Source organism: Corythoichthys intestinalis, chromosome 4, assembly GCF_030265065.1.
Source record: "Corythoichthys intestinalis isolate RoL2023-P3 chromosome 4, ASM3026506v1, whole genome shotgun sequence".
Taxonomy (NCBI): domain Eukaryota; kingdom Metazoa; phylum Chordata; class Actinopteri; order Syngnathiformes; family Syngnathidae; genus Corythoichthys; species Corythoichthys intestinalis.
Window position 1 is genome coordinate 54,917,659 of NC_080398.1, and position 25,539 is coordinate 54,943,197.

A 25,539-nucleotide genomic window follows, 5' to 3' on the forward strand; every position below is an offset into this window, starting at 1 on the left:
CAGGCTCTACCATCAAAGGCGCCATGAAGTGTTTACTAAAGACAAGCATTTTCTACATTATTCTTGTTTAAAAATAATTCACAATTATGAAGGTTGTACTGTGGAACAGTGGTTAGCATATCAACCTCACAGTTCCGTGATTGTGTGTTTTTTATATATATATATTTTTATGAACGACACTTTTTTTTGGTATCGGATCAGAACTCTGTATCGGCATGTTCACACGGACTCGGACTTCGGACCTCCCCTAGATAGTATATTGTCTTTGTAGTGGGCACCCTAAAAAACGGATGTCTGGTACCTGTAGTTGAAATGTACAGTGACTGGTTATGTTAGAATTTGGCCTGCATTGGCGGTGATAAGTCAGATTTGTGTCCAGTGAGTATTGGACTCTGACAAGTCTGCCCTTTGTAACCAATTCTGTTCCTTTCCTTTATGGACACAATTTCTAGTTGCATTCAAGGCAGTCTCAGTATATAATCTCCACTTTATGGTGATGATGTGGTTCTAGTGGCTTTATCAAGCCACGATCTACAACTCTCACTGGATCGGTTTTCAGCAGAGTGTTGGGATGAGAATCAGCACCAACACATCTGAGACCATGTTCCTCAGTCAGAAAAAAAGTAAAGTGCTCTCTCCATGTTGGGGATGAGGTCCTGCTCCAAGTTCAAGTATAGCTTTGGTGTTGTTCTTTGACTGAGGGAAGAATTGAGCAGGAGATCCACAGACGGATCGTGGCAGCATCTTCAGTGATGCAAACGTCTATGGTGCTAAAGAAGGAACTGAAGCAAAATAGGAACCGCTTAATTTTACCGTTGGAACTGCCTTCCTACCCTGATCTATGGTCATGACTCACGAGCTGTGGCTCATATTTTTTTAAGTGTATTTTTTATATTTTCAAATCAGGAAATGTTTATTTTGCTCTAACCCCAGGCTGAACTAATTGAAACATTAAGTGAGTATTTATTTTTGCCCTATTTTAGGAGATCCTTTTGAAACTTTGAAACTATTTGCACTTTTTATTTTATTTTAGCCAATATATAAATATATCTTATGTAGGAGTGTATGTTCACTATGTGTGTGATCCAACATAGAAAATGGTAGTATCTTATTTTTATAAAAAAGTTACCAAGGTTGCAAGCTGGCGAGTGCCACCTGACTTTAACTGTTATCTCAGTCGATCACTACAAAAATATAATATCTCTTTTTGCACACAAATATGAATTAAAGAATGTTGGAACAATAAAAACACAAATTCACAAGTTTGTCTTCCTCTATTTATTCTGCACTTTATTAAGAGCGGCATTTTGTTTTAGCCAGTAGAACAAACTGTTAAATGCTGTGATTAAAAAAAAAAAAAAAGATTTCCCTTTGTACCGAATCCATACCGAACCGTGCCTCCCGTACCGAATATGATTGGTCATCTGAGGCGCACTCGGAGTAGAACAGCTGCTACCCAACGTTGGGAGGACGCAAATGAGCTGGCTCAGTAATTTATTTGGGATGGAGCTGAAAATGACCTAAAAATAAAGAAATTGAAGAATCAAAATTTATTTATTGTCAATAGACAAGAAGCGCAATTAAACTCTAACTGGCTCCAATTCATCCCTTAAATAATTCCAAAGTTCCAAAATAGTATTGTTGGATGAACGATAAATCCCATATATTTTTGTTTCCAAAATGTCTACACAAACAAGAATGTTTTGTTCCCTTTTCCCAGGGCACACAAAATGAACCGTGTAGCAATCTTTTTTTTTTTTTTTTTTTTTTTCAATAATGACGCTAGTAGAAGCCTTCCTCAAGTTTGCGCCCATGATGGCACATGCAAACCTTTACTAAATCAAGTCCATTTCTACCAGTTCTGAACATGACGCTTTTCCCCTCCTCCCTTTCTTCATTGAAATTAGCATATCTTGAAAGCCCTTGACAAAATTTTAATCACTGTATGTGAGATGGCACAGATTTTTCTTATCTGTTACGTTTCTGCTCGCAGTTAGCTTTTTTGATTTTGTAACTATACCTTCTCTTTGCAAGACAATTCGGCTGAAAACAGTCATATAAATTCATACAAGTTTAAATTATGTGGTATTTGCATGGTAAATATTGCTTGAGGACACACTAGAGCGCAAAAAGGCAAAATACACACACATACTGTTTATCAAGATGTAGTCCCATGACTGTTAACAAATTACTATCAACCTGTCCTAATTAGGCATTCGATTTGCCTGTCTGCATCTTTGGAGGCTTCTTATCCCTTTGCACACTTTTTTTTTCTCTTACGCCACATTTCTCTCACAGACACGGTTGTCATTTTTATGTGGAGAGTAGAACATCCCACTGGGCATATTAGAAGAGCATGAGCTTGTCACTGGTTCAGGCACTTGCAACACCTTTCTGCTGTATGGTTTTTACTGGTGGAGGGCAGCAAATGCACCTGGGTTACTTTACGGTGCAGCTGCTGGGAAAAACCGTTTATATGATACATTTAACCGAAAAAAAAAACAAGCATACAGTGGAATGAAAAAGTATCTGAACCTTTTGGAATTGCTCACATTTCTGAATAAAATCACCATCAAATATGATCTGATCTTTGTCAAAATCTCGCAGATGAAAATAAAGTGTCTAAAATGTTTGTACTGGGGCCGGTGTTCATTCAGATTTTGCACCACATCAGAAATTGCTTTGCTTTACTTTGCGGGTCTACGCATGTGTGTAACGTTACAAACGGCCATAAATGCAGCGAATTCAAAGTAAACAGCAAAAAGATGTATTAAGAAAGGAATAATTACTTAGGTTTTATTCATGGATGCATACAAAGGAAAGTTCTCCTCACACACATCCTACCATGTGGCTGTGCTCAACTCGACAGCATGGCCAGTCTCTCAGTGTTATCGTCTCCCCCGTGCCGTTAAGCATATATTTACGTCGTATTCATATTGCACACTTTTGTTTGTGATGTAACTTGTTTATTTAGCATTTTAGATAATATTAGATAACATTGAGAGTCCAACTGAATGTAAAAGAACGTTTATTTGCTGCCGTAAAAGCTTCGGGGGCAAAAGCTGCCGTATTTGATGTTAAAACAAAACAAGCATGACAGGAAGCTTGGGTTGCCAGGTTGGATAGGTTTCCGCTATTATGGTTTGTTATTTTATAGTGTGTTTTTAGCCTATGGCTTTATCGGCAGTTTTGTCAGAAAGGCTCAATTCTGAACTTATAATTGAGGTTATGAACGCTATAGCCGTAACTTATACCTTTTTTTACAATGCTCTTAGCAAATCGTTCAAATGCATATACCCACAAAAAATGGCAAAATATACCTATAAGCTAAATTACAAATGCATAAAAAAACATATTAGCTCAAACAAAAACTTGCCCTATGTTGGTTTTAACAAGGAGCAGCTGGATTCAGCCGTTAAATGAGTTATGTCATATTCACTTTTGCCACTAGAGAGCAGTGTAAATGAATAAAACAAAATACAGTCACTTTCAAAAGAAACATTACAATGCCACTCTAGTTACTGTAAACGAATAATCAAAGCAGCAAAATTTGATTTTAAGCTTTTTTTTTACTCGAATTACTCAAGTTAATCGATTAATCGTTGCAGCACTAAACACGTTCATGCATAAGACTGGTAAAGAGGCACGTACAGTATGCACACAAACAAACATGTTAAAAAAAATGGGCCAGCAGCAATTCAGATTACCCCTCAAGATTGCTTGAACAAGCTTTAGTTTTCAGTTAACCCAACAAGCATCGGAGAATATGCAACACTGAAAAGGATTTTAAGAGTTATACTTTTATCCAAACAATTTTTTGTTTAAGAACTATGATGCCGAAGGATGGGTAGCACAGTGTAACTTTTACCGCTGTGACATTCATGTCAGTTAATATGTTGGCCAGTCACTGCATTTCTCACTGGTCAGCAGTTCTACCTTTCTTTGCAAAATCAAGCACGCAAAATAGAATCGGGCACACTACATCCACTGTATGAATGATGAGATTGTTTTCCCCTCTGCCTCTCACTTATCTGTTATTTCTTTTTGGGAATGCCCCAAAAAGAAGCAAGTGTGTGATTTCCTCTCCTCTCTCTTGGTCCAGGTGGAATCGCGGGACACATTGAACAGCATTGCACTCAAGTTTGACACCACACCCAACGAGCTGGTTCAGCTGAACAAGCTGTTCTCCAGGGCGGTTGTGCCTGGCCAGGTGTGAACCGCTATGTATGCCATCACCATGTTTAGTCCCATCCCTTTATCATTGTCCAGAACTGCCTTGTGACTGCTGCCATTCACGAACATTAATGCGAGGTCTTTGTAATGCGTGAATTTCACTCAATTCAATATTATTTACACTTTCATATTGCTAAGCTAGGATCATGTGTGAGTCAGGTCTCCTTACAGCTGCTCAAAGCTCGCCTTTTTCTTTAGCTTGAAAGCTACGCTAAAGCCTAATGTTGTGGCTTTGAAGTGCATGTGACTTGCCCTGTTTATCGATCATCTGTGGATTGTAAAATCACTCATTTTCAACAATTTAGCCAATAGTTATATTCGATGATAATAATCTATGGTAAATAATATGCTCTTAGTCACTATTGTAATGCCTCATAAACTAATTTATAACTAGTGTAAAATGAAGAAAGTCTGGGATATTTTACTTCGTCGGATAATATAAAAAGTTTTCAATCTTTAAGCATTCAGAACTCAGTTATTCTGCGAAAACCAGGCATTATGACAGCTTAATTATATGTCCAGACCTGTTGAAGTAGACTTGAGGAGTAAAGTTTAGAAAGTTTTTGAAGACAGAAAACACTAAAGGCCCTAATAACGTGCATGTCCAAACTTGATGCAAGCTAATCCATAAACTAGTTGCAATTAAAACATGCGTCAGGCAACACCACTAAAATATTAGAAAATGTTGCCTAGATTAACCGTTTGGGAATTGCCACGGCCTTGATCATTTAGAAACCACAGTCATTCTAACCATCGCAAACTCTTAAACAGTTCACCTAAATATTAGAGACAATTGACCTAATCTATTCTGGATTTTTTTTTTTTTTTGGCATATTTTAAAAAATCTAGGTCATCTTTGTTTAAATAAGCAAATATCCTTCCTGAATCCTGATCTGCCCTTAGGCATGTACTTGTGATGTGCATGCATGTCTACGCAAAGGCAATGTCTGTGTAAAAACAGACATGTATTGTGTTTGCAGGTTTTGTATGTTCCTGATCCTGAGTACGTCTCAAGTGTTGGAAGCTCCCCTTCCCTCAGTCCCATCAGCCCTCTGTCCCCCACCTCCTCAGAAGCTGATTTAGAGAAGGTGACGGTATGTTGACCACACCTCTATTGCACAAATAATAATGAATGTATTGGTCACCCGGCACTTTGAAAATGTTGTGTGAATGGAACAGTATCAAACTTTCATATTACAAGCCATAGAATTCATAATGTATTGACTTGACACATTTGCCATTCACTGCGTCACGCCTTACCGAAGGGGGCCGTCCCACACTCTGCTTCATTTATTAGCAGTCGGTCACATGCAGCGATCTATAGGCAGATTTAGGTTGAAAAAGTATGGAAGCTGTACTGCATACAAACAAGGAGGATTATCTCAGGAGTGATTTGTTCAAGGATTCAAGTAGAGCTGAAACGAATACTCGAGCAACTCGAGTAACTTGAGTTTAAAAACTGATCCGAGTAATTTTATTCACCTCGAGTAATCGTTTATTTTGACAGCTCTAAGCATCACGTTTTGCTCGGACTACTTTTAATGCGGGACAACGCGCTGATGTCACATGCGTAGAGGAAGAAGCAAAGAAAAAAACCTTACTGCAGCCGGCAACCGCTACAAACGACGCCGACGTTGCTAAATACTAGCCCGCACATGCTACGTTAGTTGCAGGTAGCGTCTGATGAGTCTCATAGAGATCACATGTATGTTGAACTAGATGCACATGACAGACTAGGCCGCGTCTGGGCAGCGTTAGCAAACAGCCGCCATCTTAAAGCAGTAGAGCGCTAAGCGCTAATAAAGAGCGCTAAGCGCTAAAATATAAGATTAACGTTACTGTCACTACTAACTCACCTTACGTTCACCCTGCGGAGGGCTAGGTTTTAATTAATTATGACCACTTTCGATGCGTGGCTAACGTGTCTTACATACAGGCTTTAGCATAACATAGCGTTGTGGAGTGATGAGGGTGTCAAATAAAAACTCAATAATGCTAACTATCAATTTTAGCTCAGTAGTCATTGCTGGATAAAACACCAAGTAGCACTAGTCCCTAATGTGCTCTAGTACAGCCTGTATCATACATTTATTTTGAACAGTGCAAAAATTCAAAATCCTATCAGGACTTACAGTTTAGACTAACTTAAAACTTAACTAGAACTTAAAAATGGCTTGACACAAATAGAAATTCAATTGAAACACGTGGGAAAAAAATCCTAATTTTTAAGTGATGTGTGTTATCAAGCGTAAAGGCGTTTTATATATATATATATATATATATATATATATATATATATATATATATATATATATATATATATATATATATATATATACTTTTTTAAAATAAGATCTAAAGGTTTTTTGAGTGAAAGCAGTGAATTAGTCTTTTTTTTTTTATTCTAGTTACATCTGAGATGCAATTGTTGGCTGTTTTCAACAATATACATCAAAAATAAAGACATTGATTGACTGAAAATGATCAAATGTCTTGTTTTCTCATGTATATCTATAATTGCTCTTCACCTAAAAATATATTTGTTTTATCCGATTACTCGATTAATCGATAGAATTTTCAGTCGATTACTCAATTACTAAAATATTCTATAGCTGCAGCCCTAGATTCAAGGTTATTATTATATTTTTCGTACCATGCATGCATTTTGAAACATTGTGAAAAAAAAAATCAATGGGAGATATTACAGCATTGGCAATATTTACGTAAAATAAATGCTACCTGCACAGTTTTTTTTTTTTTTTTTTCGCTTTTAACCAAGAATCAAGACTGTTTTACGCCCATATCTATAAAGAATTCAGGGATTTAAGCATTTATTCACAAGAATTTTCAACGGAAAAAGCTATTTTCTTTACGGCTGCTAATTTCCTTACTGTCTAACCTCATTGTTCACAATATTTACGTAAAATAAATGAAACCTGCATGTTATTTTTTTTTTTTTGCCATAAACCAAGAATTGAGACTATTTTACGCCCATATCTATAAAGAATTCAGGGATTTAAGCATTTATTCACAAGAATTTTCAACAGAAAATGCTCTTTGTTTACATATGCGGCTTCTAATTTCCTCACTGACTAGCCTCATAGTTTGCAATATTTACGTAAAATAAATGCTACCTACATGTTTTTTTTTTTTTTGCTTTTAACTAAGAATCGGGCCTGTTTTACAGCCACATCTATTAAAATTCAGGGATTTAAGCATTTATTCGCAAGAATTTTCAACTGTGTTTGTCTGTGTTTACACTCGGTCAGCTTTGACCGAGATAGGCCCCCTATGAATCAGCCCCGCGCCCAATGTCCCGACAATACATTATGAAGTCTATGCACAGGCAAAAATTATCTGTCTTTTCAATAATCAAATATTACTAAAATAGATCTTGAAAAAGAAATAATGTCCCGACAGTGTCCCGACAATACATTATGAAGTCTATCCACATGCAAAAATTATCCATCTTTTCAATATTCAAATATTACTAAAATAGATCTTGAAAAAGAAATAAAAAAGCACTGAAAGAATTGCAACAGTTTTTAAATACAAAAAAACATAAATATAATTACAAGAAGAAAAATAAAACCTGTGTACTTTTGTACACATTAGTAATTTATACAACAGTAACCAAAATGAAATTATTTTCATTCTAATACCACTCAGAAAGAAATTGTTTAAAATAACATAAACAACAATTTTGAGAGGGGATAATGGAAATGAATGGAAATATTTCACATGATCACAGTTTATGCGTAAGATGAAGTTCAAATTGCTTCCATATACGCTGCCTGTAAATTATGTTTTACAATTTAATCAATGTGAAAGCTGACAGATTTATACTTGAACTTGTATGCTGCCGACTCTCGGTAAACAAGATAACGCCCTTTAAGTTGACAAGGCAATGACAAGGAATAGTGTGAACCCAAAGACACGTGATTTCACCAGAACTTAGAAGTAACACACAGAGCTCTTTGTCCCCACTGCCTATTTACCAGCAGCGATCATAAAAGTTACAATTTAGAATGGTCTCATGCTCTCAAGGACAGAAGAAGATAAGTGGTGCCTATACGCTATAAAATGTACCTTGACAAGATGGGATATGTGTGGAATATTCAGTGATAATTATATGCAGGAGAAAAAAACATCCTTCGGTTGTCCTTCCACTTGGTGGAAGACTGAACATGTCCTTTTTCTTCTATGTAGAGAACTTGCATTCTATTCCAGTTACAATCATTTTACACAGGTTTCTGTGAAAGTATTAAACTCTTTTTTTTAATTTTTTTTCAGTATTATGCACTTTTCCAGCTCCATGATAGCTACTCTACATTTTCAGCCCTCCGATGATACGTTCTATTTTCTCTTCAGTTGATCAGATTTCTCATTGACATATCTTTAAATCATGAAGTATACTGTAAACACAAACACAACGTGCTAACAGTTGCAGTAATTGCTGCTCCAGTATTTGTCTCTACTAAGGCTAGGTTCATACCGCAGGTCTTAATGCACAATAGGCATGTGCCGGTATTAGATTTTGACGGTATAGTAAAACCTTAAGTAAAAATACCACGGTTTCACGGTATTGCAATTATATCTCTAAAATGTCTTATTTTGACAGGTGTGGAAAAAAAAAACTTTTTTTTCTATTTGGCAGGATTTTTTTTTTTTTTTTTCACAACACATTTTCAAATTGGAACATCAACATCAACACATTTACTTTAACAATATAATGTTAAAATAAATAAATAAAATAACAAAAAATAAATGAAATATTTTAAATAAAATTGAAATAAATTAAACTTATAGACTAAACTCACAGCCACAGCTCAAGTTGCTCAACATTAGAAAAACAACAACAAAAGAACTGTACTTAAACAATATATGATAAATTGTTTTTATACAAACCACATACCACTGCTACTATTAATATTAATTAGTTAAATATTAATAAGGGGTGAGTACAAAAGACAAAGCGCATGTGTATGACTCGCATCATTATTTACACATTATACACACAGACACACCCTCTCTCACCAGAGAGAAAAAAACACCACTGGCTGTATTATGAAAAAAAAACATTGAACAGATGTCTACAATGGCGGAAGACTTTACAAAAGTAGGCTAATGGTAGAGAAGAAACTAGTTAGCCGTCTTGGCAAGCTAACTAGCCACGGTATCTGCCTCATTAACAAGCTCGTTTAACCATCGCTAGACATACTAAACCAGCTGAAGTGAACGCTTAGCTAGTGGGAAACGTTCATGACAGCATTTACTTACCTTAAATAAAGTGACGGATGATGGTTACCTAAACGTAAAATCATGTCGGAGGTCCTGCTGTCCTTCCTCCTCTAAGTCATGGCTGTCTGTTTCTTTTCGGTAGCCGAAGTACTTCCATACTAGCGACGTTGTCTTAGGTGTAGTGTCACTGACAGACAGGACAGAGCAACAACCGTAGGGGCAAGGGTGAGCGCTGCCGCTCCAAGCCATGGATTTCTCGCTGCATTTTTGGGATATAAAAAATACTAAAACCGTACAACGGTATGGCGGAAAATTTTAATGTTTTTGAAACCGTGACATTTTCATACCAGGATAAACCTTGAAACCGGTAACCGGCACCTGCCTAATGCACAATTCTGATTTTTTTGTCAAATCTGTTTTTATTTTTTGGTGTGCCCGTTCAGACTGCCTTCGTCCATTGAGTCTGGTCAAGTATCATGCATGCGCACTAATTCGCAGTCTGAAATGCACTGAGCAAACTGACCCACATGCGCAGGAGCATCAAAACAAATGCTGGCTCAACGTCATTCTAGGGTGATGATATTTTGATTTCTAAAAAGAGGACACAAATAACAGACATAAATAATCACCATTTTGTCTTATATTCAAAGTTTATATGGATTGATAGCATGCACACACTGTGCTTGCACGACACACACACATACAGACAGTTTGCCCCAACTCTTGGCCGTGTAAGCAATCTTGAAGCATTGCTCATTTGAAGCACAGAAATAAAACCGAGCATTCTCAGCTATACTCCTCCACCCCCATTTTTTTTTTTTTTTGTGACTGTTGTCAAGCCGGCCTTTTCCCTAAAAGCCGCGTCAAAGCTAGGCGCTAACGCTAATGCACAACTGCATCATTACAGTACCGCCTTGTCTCTTTCGCTCTTTGCTAATGTAATTGCTGCATGAATTCCGATTTGGGGGACTTCAGACCGCAGCGACATTCTGGAAAAATGTGGCCCAGATTGGATTTTAACCACATACGAAAGTGACGTAAATCGGATTTGAAATGGTCCACTTTTATGCGACTTGAGCCGTTCAGACTATCAAGTTAATGCCTCACTCGAGTCGGAAAAACATGAAAAAATCGGATTCATGCATTAAAACCTGCGGTATGAGCCTAGCCTTAGTGGCTCTTGCCTTGCTTCCATCCAATGAAAATTTGAATATTGTTTTCTCTAGCAGTGTTTTGTCCTTCCAGCCATGTTCATACAGATCCCGTTAAAGGTCAACTTCAGCGGGAAAAAAAAAGTGATTCCTCGACATACAGAGGCATCCACTTAAAATCCTTTCATCATCCGAACTAAAATTAGACTTGTTATTTGTCTCGAAATATGACAACATGCTCGAAATATGACGATTTACAACAGCGCCCCAATTTAATTTTTTTACCGCAAGATGGCAGCGTGGCGAGTTTTCTTCTGAGAGAAATCAACATGGGTCCCAAGAAGGCTAGTGCAGGTGGTGAAAAATGGAAAAAGGTGACGCTTAGCACTGGAATTAAGATAGAAATGATGGAAGAATATGAGTGTGGTGTGCGTGCCAGTGAACTGGCTCGACAATTCAGCCGGAATATGTCTACGATCTCGACGGTCCTCCTCCGACCACCGTTTGCCAGTCTTCATAACTTAAGGTGACAATTATTATTATTGTAACATCAGCAAGGAAGTCGCCAGCTTCGTCAGGTTTTTAATAATTTATCTTAGAACTTGTTCAACACAACACAGCTACTGTCTGCCGTAGTCGACGCTAACAACAACAGAACATGAGAAGAGAAAGTAAAAACTCCAACTCTTCTGCACCTATCACTTGCTTGTCAGTCGTCACTTGTAGACACTATTCAGGAACAGCATGCAAAACACAACCCCCACATTAGAACCCGATTCGTTACATTATTATATCATTCTAATTCTTATTTATAATTTATTTGTTTTGCTATGTGTAATTGCTGTTTGTATTTGTACCAGCAGTATTTATGAAGGATTTAGCGTAGGTTTTTGGGTTGTGGAACTAATTGATCGAATTATAATGTATTCTAATGGGAAAATCCAGCTCGACATACGACCATTTCTACTTAAGACCCAGGTCCTGGAGTGAATTAAATTCGTATGTGGAGGTACCACTGTACAGTATATGAGCTGGAGTTCAGTCTTGGGCTGTCTACAGTACGTTTTAGGGTTTTTTTTAAATTTGTTTGCTAGTTACTCCGAAGAATATTGCCTTTTCAAACTTAGTTGAAAAATGGGCACAGCTGTCTTCTATCGTCAACACCGTCTGCCAATATTAGTGTTCCTCTGTTTCTTTCGTGTCTGCTCTCAACTGCCCATTAATTTCTCATAGGCTTTGAAATGGAAAAAAAACTGTATACTGCTTATCTATTTAAGTAATCCCTATGAGAACAGGAATGCTTTCTGCACGTTTCCATGCTGAGTAGAACCTACTGAATAACTGTGAATGCAAAGAAATTACGCCTTTAAATTTGATGTCGTGTCAGATATTTAGACCAAGAAATAAACGATAAAGCTCGCGCACAGACGAGCAGCAATTATTCTAGGCAGAGTAAGCGTGCTTGGAAAGCGAGCGTTTCCTCATCTAGTGGTTTGGGTCTTTTATTTGTGAGAAATATTAATATGATTTCAGGAAGAAACTTAATAACCTCCGTAGTTTCTTTTTTTCCGCATCATCTTTTAATTACAGTATAAGCCTTTTTGGGTCTCATCATTTATAATAATAAATGCGTGTTGCTATAAGACTTGTAATATTTTTGCAAGCAGCATAAAAATGAATACAAGGGCTCTGAAAAGAAACTCAATCAGATGCCTTGTTTTTTATCGTTTTACATCTGGCACTAGAAGGTTCAGCGATCCCATTTGAAGTTCAGATACGTTAGATATATTTGGATAATCAACATTTGAATGCTAAGTGAATCAGATCTGCAAGTCTGAACACGGCAAGAGGTAGCCACTGTTGTGCCTGCAGGCACCTGGTCTACTGCAGAGTCCGTTGAGCTCCCTGTGTGAACTTTTTAATAAACAAACAAACTCACAAGCTCAATGTGGGTGTGCTTTTAATTAAAGAGATTGTTGTTCGTGCTATTGATTAAAGAAGACTGTCATCTTGCACTAGAGAAATAAACCAACGGTTATATGTATACCACAAATCAGGAAAGTGTTGCTAAGACTTTATACTCGTTGACTAGGGTTGTGCAATTAACTGGAAAGCGTTGGCACACACACAACACTGGTCTTGTGCGCTATAATTCATGAATGAATGTGACATTCTTTTGCTGATGGTCTGTCCTCCATCCTCTAAAATGTCTGTCTCAGTGTTTAGATGGGAACACCAATTTTTAGTTGAATAGTTCTTTTTAATGCACTTAATAGCAAGCAGGGTTCTCAAATACAACTGAGGTTATTAAAGTTCAATCTACTTTGAAAATGTTTGGAAGCATTTTTAAAAGCTAACATTCAACGATGCAGCATGCATGTTTCAATATATAGTGCCAAGAGTTTAAAGTTGCCTTAAAGAGCATACGACACCAGAAAAAAAGTCTTAAATGGCATTATTATGTGAATTAGAATCATATTTTGAGACGATTCGACTATATACAACAATTTAGCAAAGCGCAGATGACGAGAAATTAGTCTTTTAATCTGCCGGTTAGCCACGCCTACAATTATAGGGCTTTAGCGTCCCCAACAGGTGGATGACGTCAGCGGTAGACTAGGCTCATCGGTTTTACTATTCAGCCCATTGAGGGGGAATTGTTCAGAACGAGGAAAACGAGACGAAGAGAGCTGAAAAATGTCATTGTTTCAGTCTCTCTACTCCCAATATTTTTACAGGATATTCTTTTTATCCAAGTATTTTCCCCAATAGCTATATAAATGGCTTGAGAAGGACCAGTCAGCCCGTCGAGGGGGAACTATTCACAATGAGGAAAACGTGACGAAGAGAGCGGCAAAATGTCACTGTTTCTGTCTCTTTACTTCAATATTTTTACAGGATATTCTTTTTATCCAAGTATTTTTCCCCAATAGCTATATAAATGGCTTGAGAAGGACCAGTCAGCCCGTCGAGGGGGAACTATTCACAATGAGGAAAACGCGACGAAGAGAGCGGCAAAATGTCATTGTTTCTGTCTCTCTACTTCAATATTTTTACAGGATATTTTTTTTACCCAAGTACTTTCCCCAATTGCTAAATAAATGGCATGGTCATGACAAATAACTTGTGCTAAATGGAATATAAAATAATAAAAATCCATTTATTCAAGACGACATGGCAAAATTACTCCATAATGGTCAAAACAGTCGACTTTACCTTTACTGTCACACCTGCCGAACGATATTTTATGACACCTAAATCGGACATATGTCATTTCCCTTCCCCGGCTTCGGAGAATGTAAACAGACCAGAAGGAGTGACAGCTAGCCGACATGCTAACCCGAACCGAGGGATGTTTCAAAGTCTTCGAAGTGGAAAATCACACATAACTAGCCTGGATTATTTGACATGACGACCCGGTTGTCGAGTTTCTTTGCGGATCGGCAAACCGCCCGGCGGAGAGCAATTTACAGTTCGTTCCCTGGAGGAGGGTGGCTGGAATTGTTGTGTAGCTAACGTGCTAACAGCTAACTGCTAATGAGCGTGAGGATAGCTTTTCACATGCCTATCAATGATCAAACGTAAGTAGTCCTTTATTTAAAGGAATTTTATAGTGTTTACTTTGTAATCACTGTATTCGTATTTGACATAATACAAAACAAGATGTTTACTCACTTCCTTGTAAGTCCAATGGTCTTACAGTAAATATCCACGGTGAATGGGAACCTTTTGAAACTCCAAAAAGGCGCATACGCCTCTCCCGCATACAGAATGATTTTTCTGCAGCCGTTTGGCTGGCGTGATGCAAAAAATAAAAGTATTAATCTGCAAAATCAGCTGAATCCTTAGTCCTCATACACAACAGTACACTGTAGCGTGAAGAGGACGTCTTCTACCGTACACGTCACAGCGCCCTCCTCCTCAATGCGAGACCGAAGCCGGAAGTCACTCATTTTCCTGGCGCGGGATTCAAAAAACTAAATAAATATAGCGATCGATTCCACACACATCCAAGCGGTCCATATCATTCAGGAGCATAAAATACCGCGTGTATTATGAAATAAACATGCTTTTTCGTGTCACAAGCACTTTAATTCATCAATCCCTCTCACACTCATGAGTCGTTGAGCAACCCCATGCCCCTCACCACTCTACATGTCCATCGAATACAATAACCTGACCCTCAGTCGTAATGATCCTTAAAGACTCTGATATGGAAATGGCGCCATGCAGCCACAGTTAAACAAATATTATATTATATTCTTGTGAATGTTAATCCATTGAAATAAAGAGGTGTTACACTGACTAACCTGTTGAGCAGAATTGTCCTGGTCTTCTTTGACCTCCTGGCGGCTCCTCAGAAAGCAATTTACCATTGTGTTGTCTTGGGACATGTCCAATTCGTTTCTTGTTGTTTGTTCTGGCTCATTTGCTTTACGATGTTGTAGTCGTATGGCCAAGCAAAGGTAGAATGTACATTTCTTTTGATTTCTATAAGAAGTTGGCTGCTGCTGTTCGCAAACAACTCTATAAGCATGTGCATAAAAAATGATTGACAACTTCGGTCGCATCTGCCTCTGGAGCAGGGTTCTCATAACGACCAAATTATGTCACTGGCCAAGTTTTTTTTTAAAGTATTTTATTTTAGTATAGGTTGTTTGAAGTGAAGAACGTATTTGTTGCTGGTATTATTACAATAGTGTTATTGTTATGATTCCTAGTAAAGTTTGTTGTTGTATCAGATGGAAAGTGGTATGAAAAAGTATCAGAACCTATTGGACTTCCTCAGATTTCTGCTTAAAATCACTGTCTAATGTGATCTGATCGTTGTCAAAATCACACAGATGAAAATACAGTGTCTGCTTTAACTAAAACCACCCAAACATTCATAGGTTTTCATATTTTAATGGGGATAGCATGCAAACAATGACAGAAGGGGGAAAAATAAGTAAGTGAATCCTCTGCCTAGGGAGACTTAAAGAGCAATTATAAACAATTTTTACCAAACATTTTAAGTCAGGTGTGTTCCCAATAACTGATAAGTGGTTTAAAGCTGCCCTGCCCACTATAAAACACACACCTGGTAAGAAATGTCTTGATCAGAAGCATTGTCTGATGTGCATCATGGCTCGGTCAAAAGAGCTGTCTGAAGACCTGCGATCAAGGATTGTTGATTTATATAAAGCTGGGAAAGGATACAAAATCGTCCTTTAAAGTCTGGATGTTCATCAATCGACAGTCAGAGAAGTTCTGCACAAATGGAGAGAGTTTGGCACTGTGGCTTCTTTCCCAAGGAGTGGCCGTCCACCAAAGATGACACCAAGAGTTCCTCGCAGAATATACAGAAAGGTACAAAAGAACCCTAGAGTGTCTGCTAAAGACTTACAGAAATCACTGGCACAGTCCAATATCTCTGTGCACACATCAACTATATGTAAAACTATGGCCAAGAATGGTGTTCATGGGAGGACTCCAGGGAGGAAGTTTCTGCTGTCTAAAAAAAAACACTGTTGCTTATTTAATGTTTGCAAAAAGGCACTTGCATACTCCACAGAAGTTTTGGCAAAATATATTTTGAGGACTGATGAAACCAAAGTTGAATTGTTTGGGAGTAACACACAACGTCATGTGTGGAAGAAAAATGGAACAGCTCACCAACATCAACATCTCATTCCCACCTTGAAGCATGGTGGAGGGAGCATCATGATTTGGGGCTGTTTTGCTTACTCAGGGCCTGGACAACTTGCATTCATTAATGGAAGAATGAATTTAAAAGTTTATCAGGATGTTTTGCAGCAAAACCTAAGGCCGTCTGTCAGACAGTTAAGCGCTAAAAAGAGGATTGATGCTGCAACAAGACAATGATCCAAAACACAGAAGTAAATCCACTTCAGAATGGTTTCAGACGAACAAAATACCCATTCTGGAGTGCCCGAGTCAAAGTCCAGACCCCATTGAGATGCTGTGGCATGACCTAAAGACAGCGATTAATGCTGGACATCCCAGGAATCTCACTGAACTACAGCTGTTTGTAGAGAAGAATGGACCAGGATTAGTCCTGATCGATGTGCCAGACTGATCTGCAGCTTCATTGAAGCCACAAAATATTAAATGTGATGGTTCACTTACTTATTTTTCCCCCTTCTGCCATTGTTTGCATACTATCCTCATTCAAATGTAAAAACCTATAAATGTTTGGGTGGTTTTAGAGCAGACACTGTATTTTCAACTGTGTGATTTTGACAAAGATCAGATCATATTTGATGGTGATTTTATGCAGAAATGTGAGAAATTACAACAGGTTCAGATACTTTTTCATACGACTGTGGTACTAGTTGCGGCCTGTGCTTAGAGACAGTTGGTGAAAGAAGTCCACTATCTATTGTATTCTATTCTCTTGTATTCTATTCTATTCAATATCTATGATTTATTTGCTGTAGATAGAGCGATTGTTAGGAAAATAGTACGACATGTTAATTCATTTGTGATTTGATTTTCCTCACTCATTAACGTTATTTGAAACCTTTCCTATGTTCTTTGTATGTGGCATAGTTCTTGTACATTTTTGCAGCGATAATTACACAAACATGCATTCACACATTCCTAGTTTAAAAAACAGTGATATGTTCACCTTTGTGATGACTACTTTGGTCGTTATTTGTCACGCTACTGTCATTTTAAAGCTTACACACAAAGTGAGCGTCATACTCTTATTTGCATCTTTGAAATAATGTGGGTTATGGGTATTGTTTTGTTTTTAATTCATGTGTGGAGACCATTATACGATTATATTGGTGCACAAAGTGTTTTGTGTTTATCTCATCGAGCTAAAGGCCAATTGCAGCAACTCTAAAGGATGGTCTCTGTCCGCCTGTTGGTCTTGGCAGCGAAACGTGACACATCTTGCAGCCATTGGCGAGCGGTCTGTGTGCACGCATGGAGAACTGGCCGACTTTGTATCTGCAAGCCTTGCTGTCATTGGATTATTTGGCAGACACCAGTTTGTTGGCATACTTGTTCTCTGGTCATCTGTGTGGGCTGGCAGGCCCTCTTCGTCCTTTTCAATGTCTCTATAGTGGTATGTACATTTGTCCATGCGCACACACACAGAAACAAGCACAAGTACACCCTTCTATTGTGACCTTAACGGTTGAGTATCACTGGACTGGTAATGTTGATGACATAAGTTGGACTTTGTGGGTACTTTTTCATTTGACTCATTTTGGCATAGTATGAATCTGTCACGTCAGGCACAGATTTAGATTGACAACATTGTCCGACATCTGACTGGTCTAATACCAACATTTATTTATTCATTTACTTGGTGTTGTTTACAATCTTGCCCATAAAATGGATCTGTGGATTTTTGGCACCATTTAATGTTTATATTTTGAGGTCAAAAGACAGATGACAGCCAATCTTTCCATGGAAAGTTTTACATTTTGCTTGATGGAAAAAAAAAATGTATATTGACAGTTGTATTATCAGTTGCATCCTTCATCTGTGATCAGACACTGTTCCTCAGGCATCAGTGTCTTTTCACTAGTGGTGTGCCATCGTAGTCACCTCACAATTCGATTCAATAACGATTCAGAGTGCTACGATTTGATTATTGAACGGTGATCATGGTATTGAAGTTGATCACGATTATCACAATTAAGGGTGTGACAAAATATCGAAATGGTGATATATCATGATACTTTGTATCCCAAAAGGTTATTGGTATACTCCTGCCAAGAATTGAGATATCGTTTTTAAAAAAAAAAAAAAAAAAAAAGGAACTTACAAGTTGCTACCAAATACTTCCATCCTAATTGTGTCTCAGTTAACTCTAAGGCTGCATTGATGGTGCTCGACGCCCAATCCATTTAGACTGGGAACGTTTGTTCATTTGAAACCACAGCATTTACAGTTATTCTGTCCGATTTTCAGGGCATTTACAGGTCATTTCCTGTTGAGTTTGAGTCACTGCCTATTCATTTGGGTGATTCCCAGGTCACTTCCTGTTCTGTAACTCAAAATAAACAGGAAGTGACCCATAAAATACCCCAAACTCAACAGGAAGTAAGCGAGAATCAACTGGCCCAAAATTACCTCATTACAACGCATTGGCTGTCACTGACGGCCATAGACGTTCAATCCGTTTGAAGTGGGAGGGATGGCAGCGAATGAACGAATGTTCATTCGCTGCCACCCTCCCAGTTCAAATGGATTGGACGTCTACTAGTGATAAACTCATTCCAATTCAGAGCAGAAGCTTGTTTTTCTGTTCATTAGTTGTATGTACAATATCCTAGAATCATTTCCTGACCAATGTATTGATAATCGTTGTATCGCCATATCGTCAGATCATCGTTATCGTGAGTTTTGTATCGCAAATCGTATCGTATCGTGAGCTGCACAAAGGTTCCCACTCCTAATCACAATTATCGATGCATCGTGCATTGCTAATTAAAAAAGTTGCCAAACAAATGTCTGTCCATTATTTATTTAAACTATCCTTATGATTCAACAGGAACGATAGAAACATGCCCATACAACAAAAAGCTGCCCTTAAGCTGATTTTTTCTTTTTTTTTTTACAAGAAAGTGCAAAAACATTAACCATTTTAAAGGCAGTCCTTATTTCTCAACATGCTTATACAACACACAGCTGACCTTGAGATGCTCATTTTCACAAGAAGGTGCAAAAACATTAGCTGTTTCAAAGGCCGTACAGTGGTACCTCGACATACGATCATCGCTTCTACACACGACCTTTTCGACATCCGACGTAAAATTTGACTTGCGTTTTCTTTCTACATCCGACGACTTGCTCGAAATACAACGACATGACAGCACCCCAAACGAACACACGGCGGATTTTCTTGTGTGAGAAATCAACACAGGTTTCAAAAAGGTTCGTACAGGTGGTGAAACAAGGAAAAAGGTGGCACTTACCTTCTAAATGATGATGCAAATCATATAAAAATATGAGCGTGGGGTGCGCATCCGTGAACTGGCTCAACAATACATCTCCACGGTCCTCCTCCAACCACCGTTCGCCAGTCTTTATAAGTTAAGCTGACAATTATTATTGTGGTAATATCGCCTAAGAAATCGCCAGCTTCGTCACGTTTTTATCATTTATTTCACAACTTATTCAACACAAGACGCCTCATGACCGCCAAAGTTGACTGTGTTCTCAAGAAAAGATTGAAAGTGAAAGTGAAACTCTCAAGCTCACCGCTCTCGGGTGCGGTGCGTTCAGGTACAGCAAAAAACGTCCGCCATATTACAACCCGATTCGTTACATTATTATTAATTTTTATTATTATCATATTATTCCGATTTTTATTCATAATTTATTTGTTTTGCTATGTGTAATTAGGGCCCGAGCACTAAGTGTGCGAAGGCCCTATTGTTTTGCAAAGGATTATTTTTTTTATTTTTTTATTTTTTTTTCCAGGGCAAATGAAAACGGCCAATTTGGAGGCCTGAACATGCACGAAAAGTCACCAAAATTTGCACATACGTGCGTAAAATTGGACATTTTGATAATTTTGCAACGTTGCAAAAAAATGTAACAAAATGGCTCAGTGGCGCCCCCTTGAAATTTTAAAATTGGCCTATAACATTAGGGTCTGTCAGTGTAGAGTGACGAAATTTGGGGAGTCTATACCTTGTCCAAAACTGCTCCAAAAAAGCATTTACACCCATATTCCAAACCCAACAGGAATTCGGTTATTTTGGATCGAATATGAAATTTTTATCGATTTACAGGGTACACATTTGAGACCTTTTCGCCGAGGGAGTTATTTGGATCATCTTCAAAATTGGTGAGACTGTTCAGGAAACATATGAGATCTTAAGTTTTTAAAATGGTGCGTTTTCATTCACGGGTCTGACCTGGGCGTGGTGCCAAAGTCGGCCATTTTTTCGGCAAAATGACAAATTCAGTAAATGACTAATAGTTCCTTGACACAACGTTCAATCTTTTTCATATGTGGCATGTATGTGCAGTATCCCACCCCTAACACGAGTGCATTGAAATATTACCCATTAGGCCTAGCGCCCCCTAGTGAGAACAGGAAATGACTTTTTTTACGAGACAGGTTCCTCCTCCAAGGGAAAAAATTCTGTTGACTTCAAACCTGCATCAGGGGAGCCTTAAGATCTGTGTTCAGGTGCCTGATGAAAAATTTTTAGCTTTCGTTGAAGCGGAGGGGACCAAACAGGAAAGTGAAAATGACTGTCAACAACTTGTCTCGCAAAAAACTTTGAACAGTCATAACTTGGCAGATATACAACATATCTGCGCCAAACTTCCCGTGCTTGTTGAGAGTCATACCCTGAAGGGCCTTCTAAGGGTCATTTGCATCAACTCTACAGTGCCAACTAGTGGCAACAGAAAGGAGTTTTAAAACAGGCCTTTCCTATTGGGTTTTTTCAACGTAGAGCAATGAAATTTGGGGAGTCCATACCTTATGCAAAACTGTTCCAAAAAGTCTCTTGCACCCATTTTCCAATTCCAACAGAAAATCAGATATTTTGGATCGAATGTGAAATTTTTATTCATTTGTAGTATAGTTTACATTTGGAGGCCTGAACATGCACGAAAACTCACCAAATTTTGCACATACATGCTGCTTCGCATGGATTTCGATAATCTTGCAACGTTACAAAAAAATGTAACAAAATGGCTCCGTGGCGCCCCCTTGAATTTTCAAAAAGGCGTTTCCTATTAGGTTTTTTTAACGTAGAGCAATGAAATTTGGGGAGTCGATACCTTGTGCAAAACTGCTCCAAAAAGTCTCTTGAACCTATATTCCAAACCCAACAGGAAATCGGGTATTTTGGATCAAATGTGAAATTTTTATCAATTAACAGGGTGCACACTTGAGACCTTGTCACAGAGGGAGTTAGTTGGATCATCTTCAAAATTGGTTAGACTATTCAGGAGACATAGGAGATCTAAAATTTTTCTAAATGGTGCGTTTTCATTAATGGGTCTGACCTGGGCTTTGTGCCAAATTCAGCCATTTTTTCTGCAAAATGACAAATTCAGTAAAAGACTAATAGCTCCTTGACACAACGTTCAATCTTTTTCATATCTGGCATGTATGTGCGGGATCCCCCCCTTGACACGAGTGCGTTGAAACATTACCCATTAGGCCTAGCGCCCCCTAGTGGGAACAGGAAATGCCTTTTTTTACTAAACAGGCTCCTCCTCCAAGGAAAAAAATATATTCACCTGAAACCTGCATCGGGGGAGCCATAAGACATGTGTTCAGGTGCCTGATGAAAAATACTGAGGTTTGGTTGAAGCAGAAGAGTCCAACAGGAGAAGTAAAAATGACTGAAGCCATTTCGTCTCACCACAAGTTTTGAACAGTCATAACTTCTACAACATATCTGCGCCAAACATCTCGTGATTGTTGAGTCATACTCTGAAGGGTCCTGTAGGGGTCATTTGCATCAACCCTACAACGCCAACTAGTGGCAATAGAAAGTCACTCATTTTTCTAATGTATGTCCAGTTCTTTTCAGGTTGGTCATTGTAGTTTCAAGACCTTTTAAAATACTTATTTTACGACCCATGTCCACATGTCTCTGTCTGTTGCAGTGACGACTCTTTATTCGCTCCTTTTTTGTAGTAGTCTCTCCAATAGGGGTTTTTATCTCTTAGGTGTGTGAATGTAAAGAGGCGACTTTCGAGCATGTAAATCTCTTGCTCAGTAACTTCAGCTGCATCCATCATAAGGTTGTGCGTCCCTTAAAGTTGTCCGAGGGGCAGACGTGTCTTGAATTTCATTCCGCTACTAGCGGCTGTCATAAAATTATTAGGGAAAATCATCGTTTTTGAACATTTATGAATCGTAATCTATATGTCGAATCTCGATGCATTTAATAATCGATTTTTTGGCACACTGCTAGTCATAACAGTTACACCACTTTTCCAAGGTCTGCCAGGTATAATTACACAGTATGTAAACCAATGTTAGTTAGGCATGCCAATGAGCAGACATGTTTTGATATTTGCAGAAGTGTTTTTTTTTTTTTTATCTGATGTGTATGCTGAGGAATTGTGTCTGCAAAGAATATTTCTGTCCGCTGCTATCATTTTTCTTATGTTTGAGGCAGAAAAGCCTGTTCCTTTTTACATTTAACCATGGAAGTGTGTCATTGGTGAAATGACTTGCTCATGAAGTGGGGCCAAGGACTGTGTAGGTGAGGTGGGTTCACAGTAAGTGGAGGACAATCCAGTATAACACAGACAAATTCTCACAAATTCCCGACCTTATCTGGTGCACTTGCTCTTGGGTTTGCTAAAGGATATTGACAGGAGCTGGTCTGTCAGATCAGAGACTAAACACTATCTGTCCCAACAAATTTTTATAGTCATTGTAGCATTTAAGAGCAGGTTTTTTTCTTGTATTCTCGGAAGGCTTGTTGTGGTGGCAAGGCCCCATTGAGTCTCACTGCCACTGTCTGAGCTTCACTGTATGTGTGTGTCAATGACCGTAGGCTGTTTGTCGACTGCACCAGGAGACAATGAGTGGGAGAAGTGTGGGTTTGTGTCAGTGGAACAGCAGACACTTGCTGAAGGCTATGACTCTCCAGATCTTCTCTTCTCCAGCTCTTGGTACTCTCCCCTTCCGGTCAAAATCCCCATGACGATAACTCCCACACATTCCACTCAGTGGCGTTTTATTTTTTTCTTGTTCTCTGTCCACCATACGAGCATTCATTTGTTTCCTTGATCTTAATCGTTCAGTATTTCTCTTTGGAGTCAGTCTTTTGTTGTCTGGATTGTTACCTGCCAGTGTTCTATCGATTTCATATCCCGAGCGCTACTGAGCATGCGCTTGGCAACCACACCCCCCCAAGGGTTATCACAGGTCAAATGTCAGTCGAGTTGATCTACCATCTACCACGTCGTTGCTGTTGTTGTTGCTGCAAGCAAGTAAAATGTTTTAAAGTATATTCATTTAATAGTGCCGTTTGACCACAAACCTCTTTAAGGGATTACGTATGCACGAAAGACTTGAATAGACTATTGATGATATTGCGAGATAATAGCGTAATGAAGTTAACGTTGTATGATAAGTACTAAACACCTGGGTTGCTTTTGTTGACGCTTGTGTCAGCCTGTGTTGACGTGAGGTATAGATTGATACACCAGCCACTTGAGTGACCAAAATGAAGTGAAATTACAAATTACATTACATTTGCCGAATGCTGAAGGGCTGACACGGATTTTGTTGTTACAAGAAACTACTACAACGTATGTACATATAAACAAAAATAGTAAGCCTTTTTTTTTATTGTAGAAATTAATCACAATAAAACATTTGGACAACATGATTCCATTTCTTGTTTTATTTAAAACGATTACAAAAATCGCATACAAGAAAGTGATATCAGACAACAGAGCTCTGGAGCCTCGCCAAACTTTCACCCGACATTTTGGCCTCCAGATGGGCTTTCTCCCACTGTCCTTGGTAATTCCAGCTCCAGTAGCCTATCTTAAAGTTGCTGCAGTTAAAAAACTAGTAATTAGAGTTCGGAATCAAGCTGACGGTCCACCGCGAGGAGAGCTACCGCCTCCAGCCCGAGCCTCTCGGTCGCCCCGGGGTAGAACGACATAGTCTCGATGTATGTCCATCAACGTGCAGTAAGTTTTGCTGTGAGGCACATCAACTTATTTTCCCTTGCCTAACAGTGTTTTCCACCTGTAAACAAACGGACAAAAAACTTGTAACCCTTGCATTTATGTGTTGACATAATTGTGCCAACTACATGTACTGATTCGCAACAGGCTAGCAACAGATAGGATCTGTTGCAGCCACAGTAGTTGTAGTAAATTAGGGTGACCAAACGTCCTGTTTTGCCCGGACGTGTCCACTTTTCACGTCGTGTCCTCATCGTCCGGCCGGGTTTTATAAATTCATGAATATGTCTGTTTTTCTCGGGACCAATTTGAAGAGAATCCCTCCGGCCGCTGGGGGGCAGTGCCTGCATCCGTTGACGTGACTCCTACAATTTGGGGAGAAGGAGTAGTTCTAAGAGACGTTTATGCTACCGGCATCCCCAAGGGGCTGCTATCCTTTTTCAATATGACTGGCATTACAAATATAGCACAGAAGAAGAACTTGAGCCCAGCAAAAGAGAGAGAGAGAAGCAGGTGTTGAAGTTGCGCGGGAGTGCCGTGTTGAGTGGCAGAGTCCCATGCTGGTTCTTTTTTGTTGATAAAAAGTCTCCACTAAAAAAGCCATCCAACGTGTCCATATGTTTTATACACTTCACCATCCACTGGAAGGAAGAACTGGATCTATAAGTTTTTATCTTCTATGAATGTCGATCATGTGTGTTCTGTTGTATATTGGGTTATATGTGTACATAAAGATATAGTATATTATAGGGCTGCAGCTATCGAATATTTTAGTAAACGAGTAATCGACTGAAAATTCTATCGATTAATCGAGTAATCAGATAAAACAAATATATTTTTAGGTGAAGAGCAATTATAAATATACATGAGAAAACAAGACATTTTATCATTTTCAGTCAATCAATGTCTTTATTTTTGATGTATATTGTTGAAAACAGCCAACAATTGCATCTCAGATGTAACTAGAATAAAAAAAGACTAATTCACTGCTTTCACTCAAAAAACCTTTAGATCTTATTTTAAAAATTATATATATATATATATATATATATATATATATATATATATATATATAAATATACTGTATATTTACCTAAAAATGCTGTTACGCTTGATAACACACATCACTTAAAAATTAGGATTTTTTTCCCACGTGTTTCAATTGAATTTCTATTTGTGTCAAGCCATTTTTAAGTTCTAGTTAAGTTTTAAGTTAGTCTAAACTGTAAGTCCTGATAGGATTTTGAGTTTATGCAGTGTT

The 25,539-nt window shown here is 38.4% G+C and overlaps 1 protein-coding gene across 8 annotated transcripts in view; it reads left to right on the top strand.

Moving 5' to 3' along the window:
* The window catches only part of oxr1a (oxidation resistance 1a), a 330,399-nt gene that overhangs the window by 247,634 nt on the left and 57,226 nt on the right, over positions 1–25,539 (top strand). For 4 of the 8 annotated variants that reach the window (XM_057833157.1, XM_057833154.1, XM_057833158.1 and 1 more), the window contains 2 exons: positions 4,103–4,210; positions 5,214–5,327. The exons of 2 other annotated variants lie outside the window; for them this stretch is intronic. In XM_057833157.1, coding sequence (XP_057689140.1) covers positions 4,103–4,210; positions 5,214–5,327 — 222 coding nt within the window. The remainder of the gene's footprint in view (positions 1–4,102; positions 4,211–5,213; positions 5,328–25,539) is intronic. 2 more of the 8 variants (XM_057833156.1, XM_057833160.1) reach the window with 2 other exon arrangements.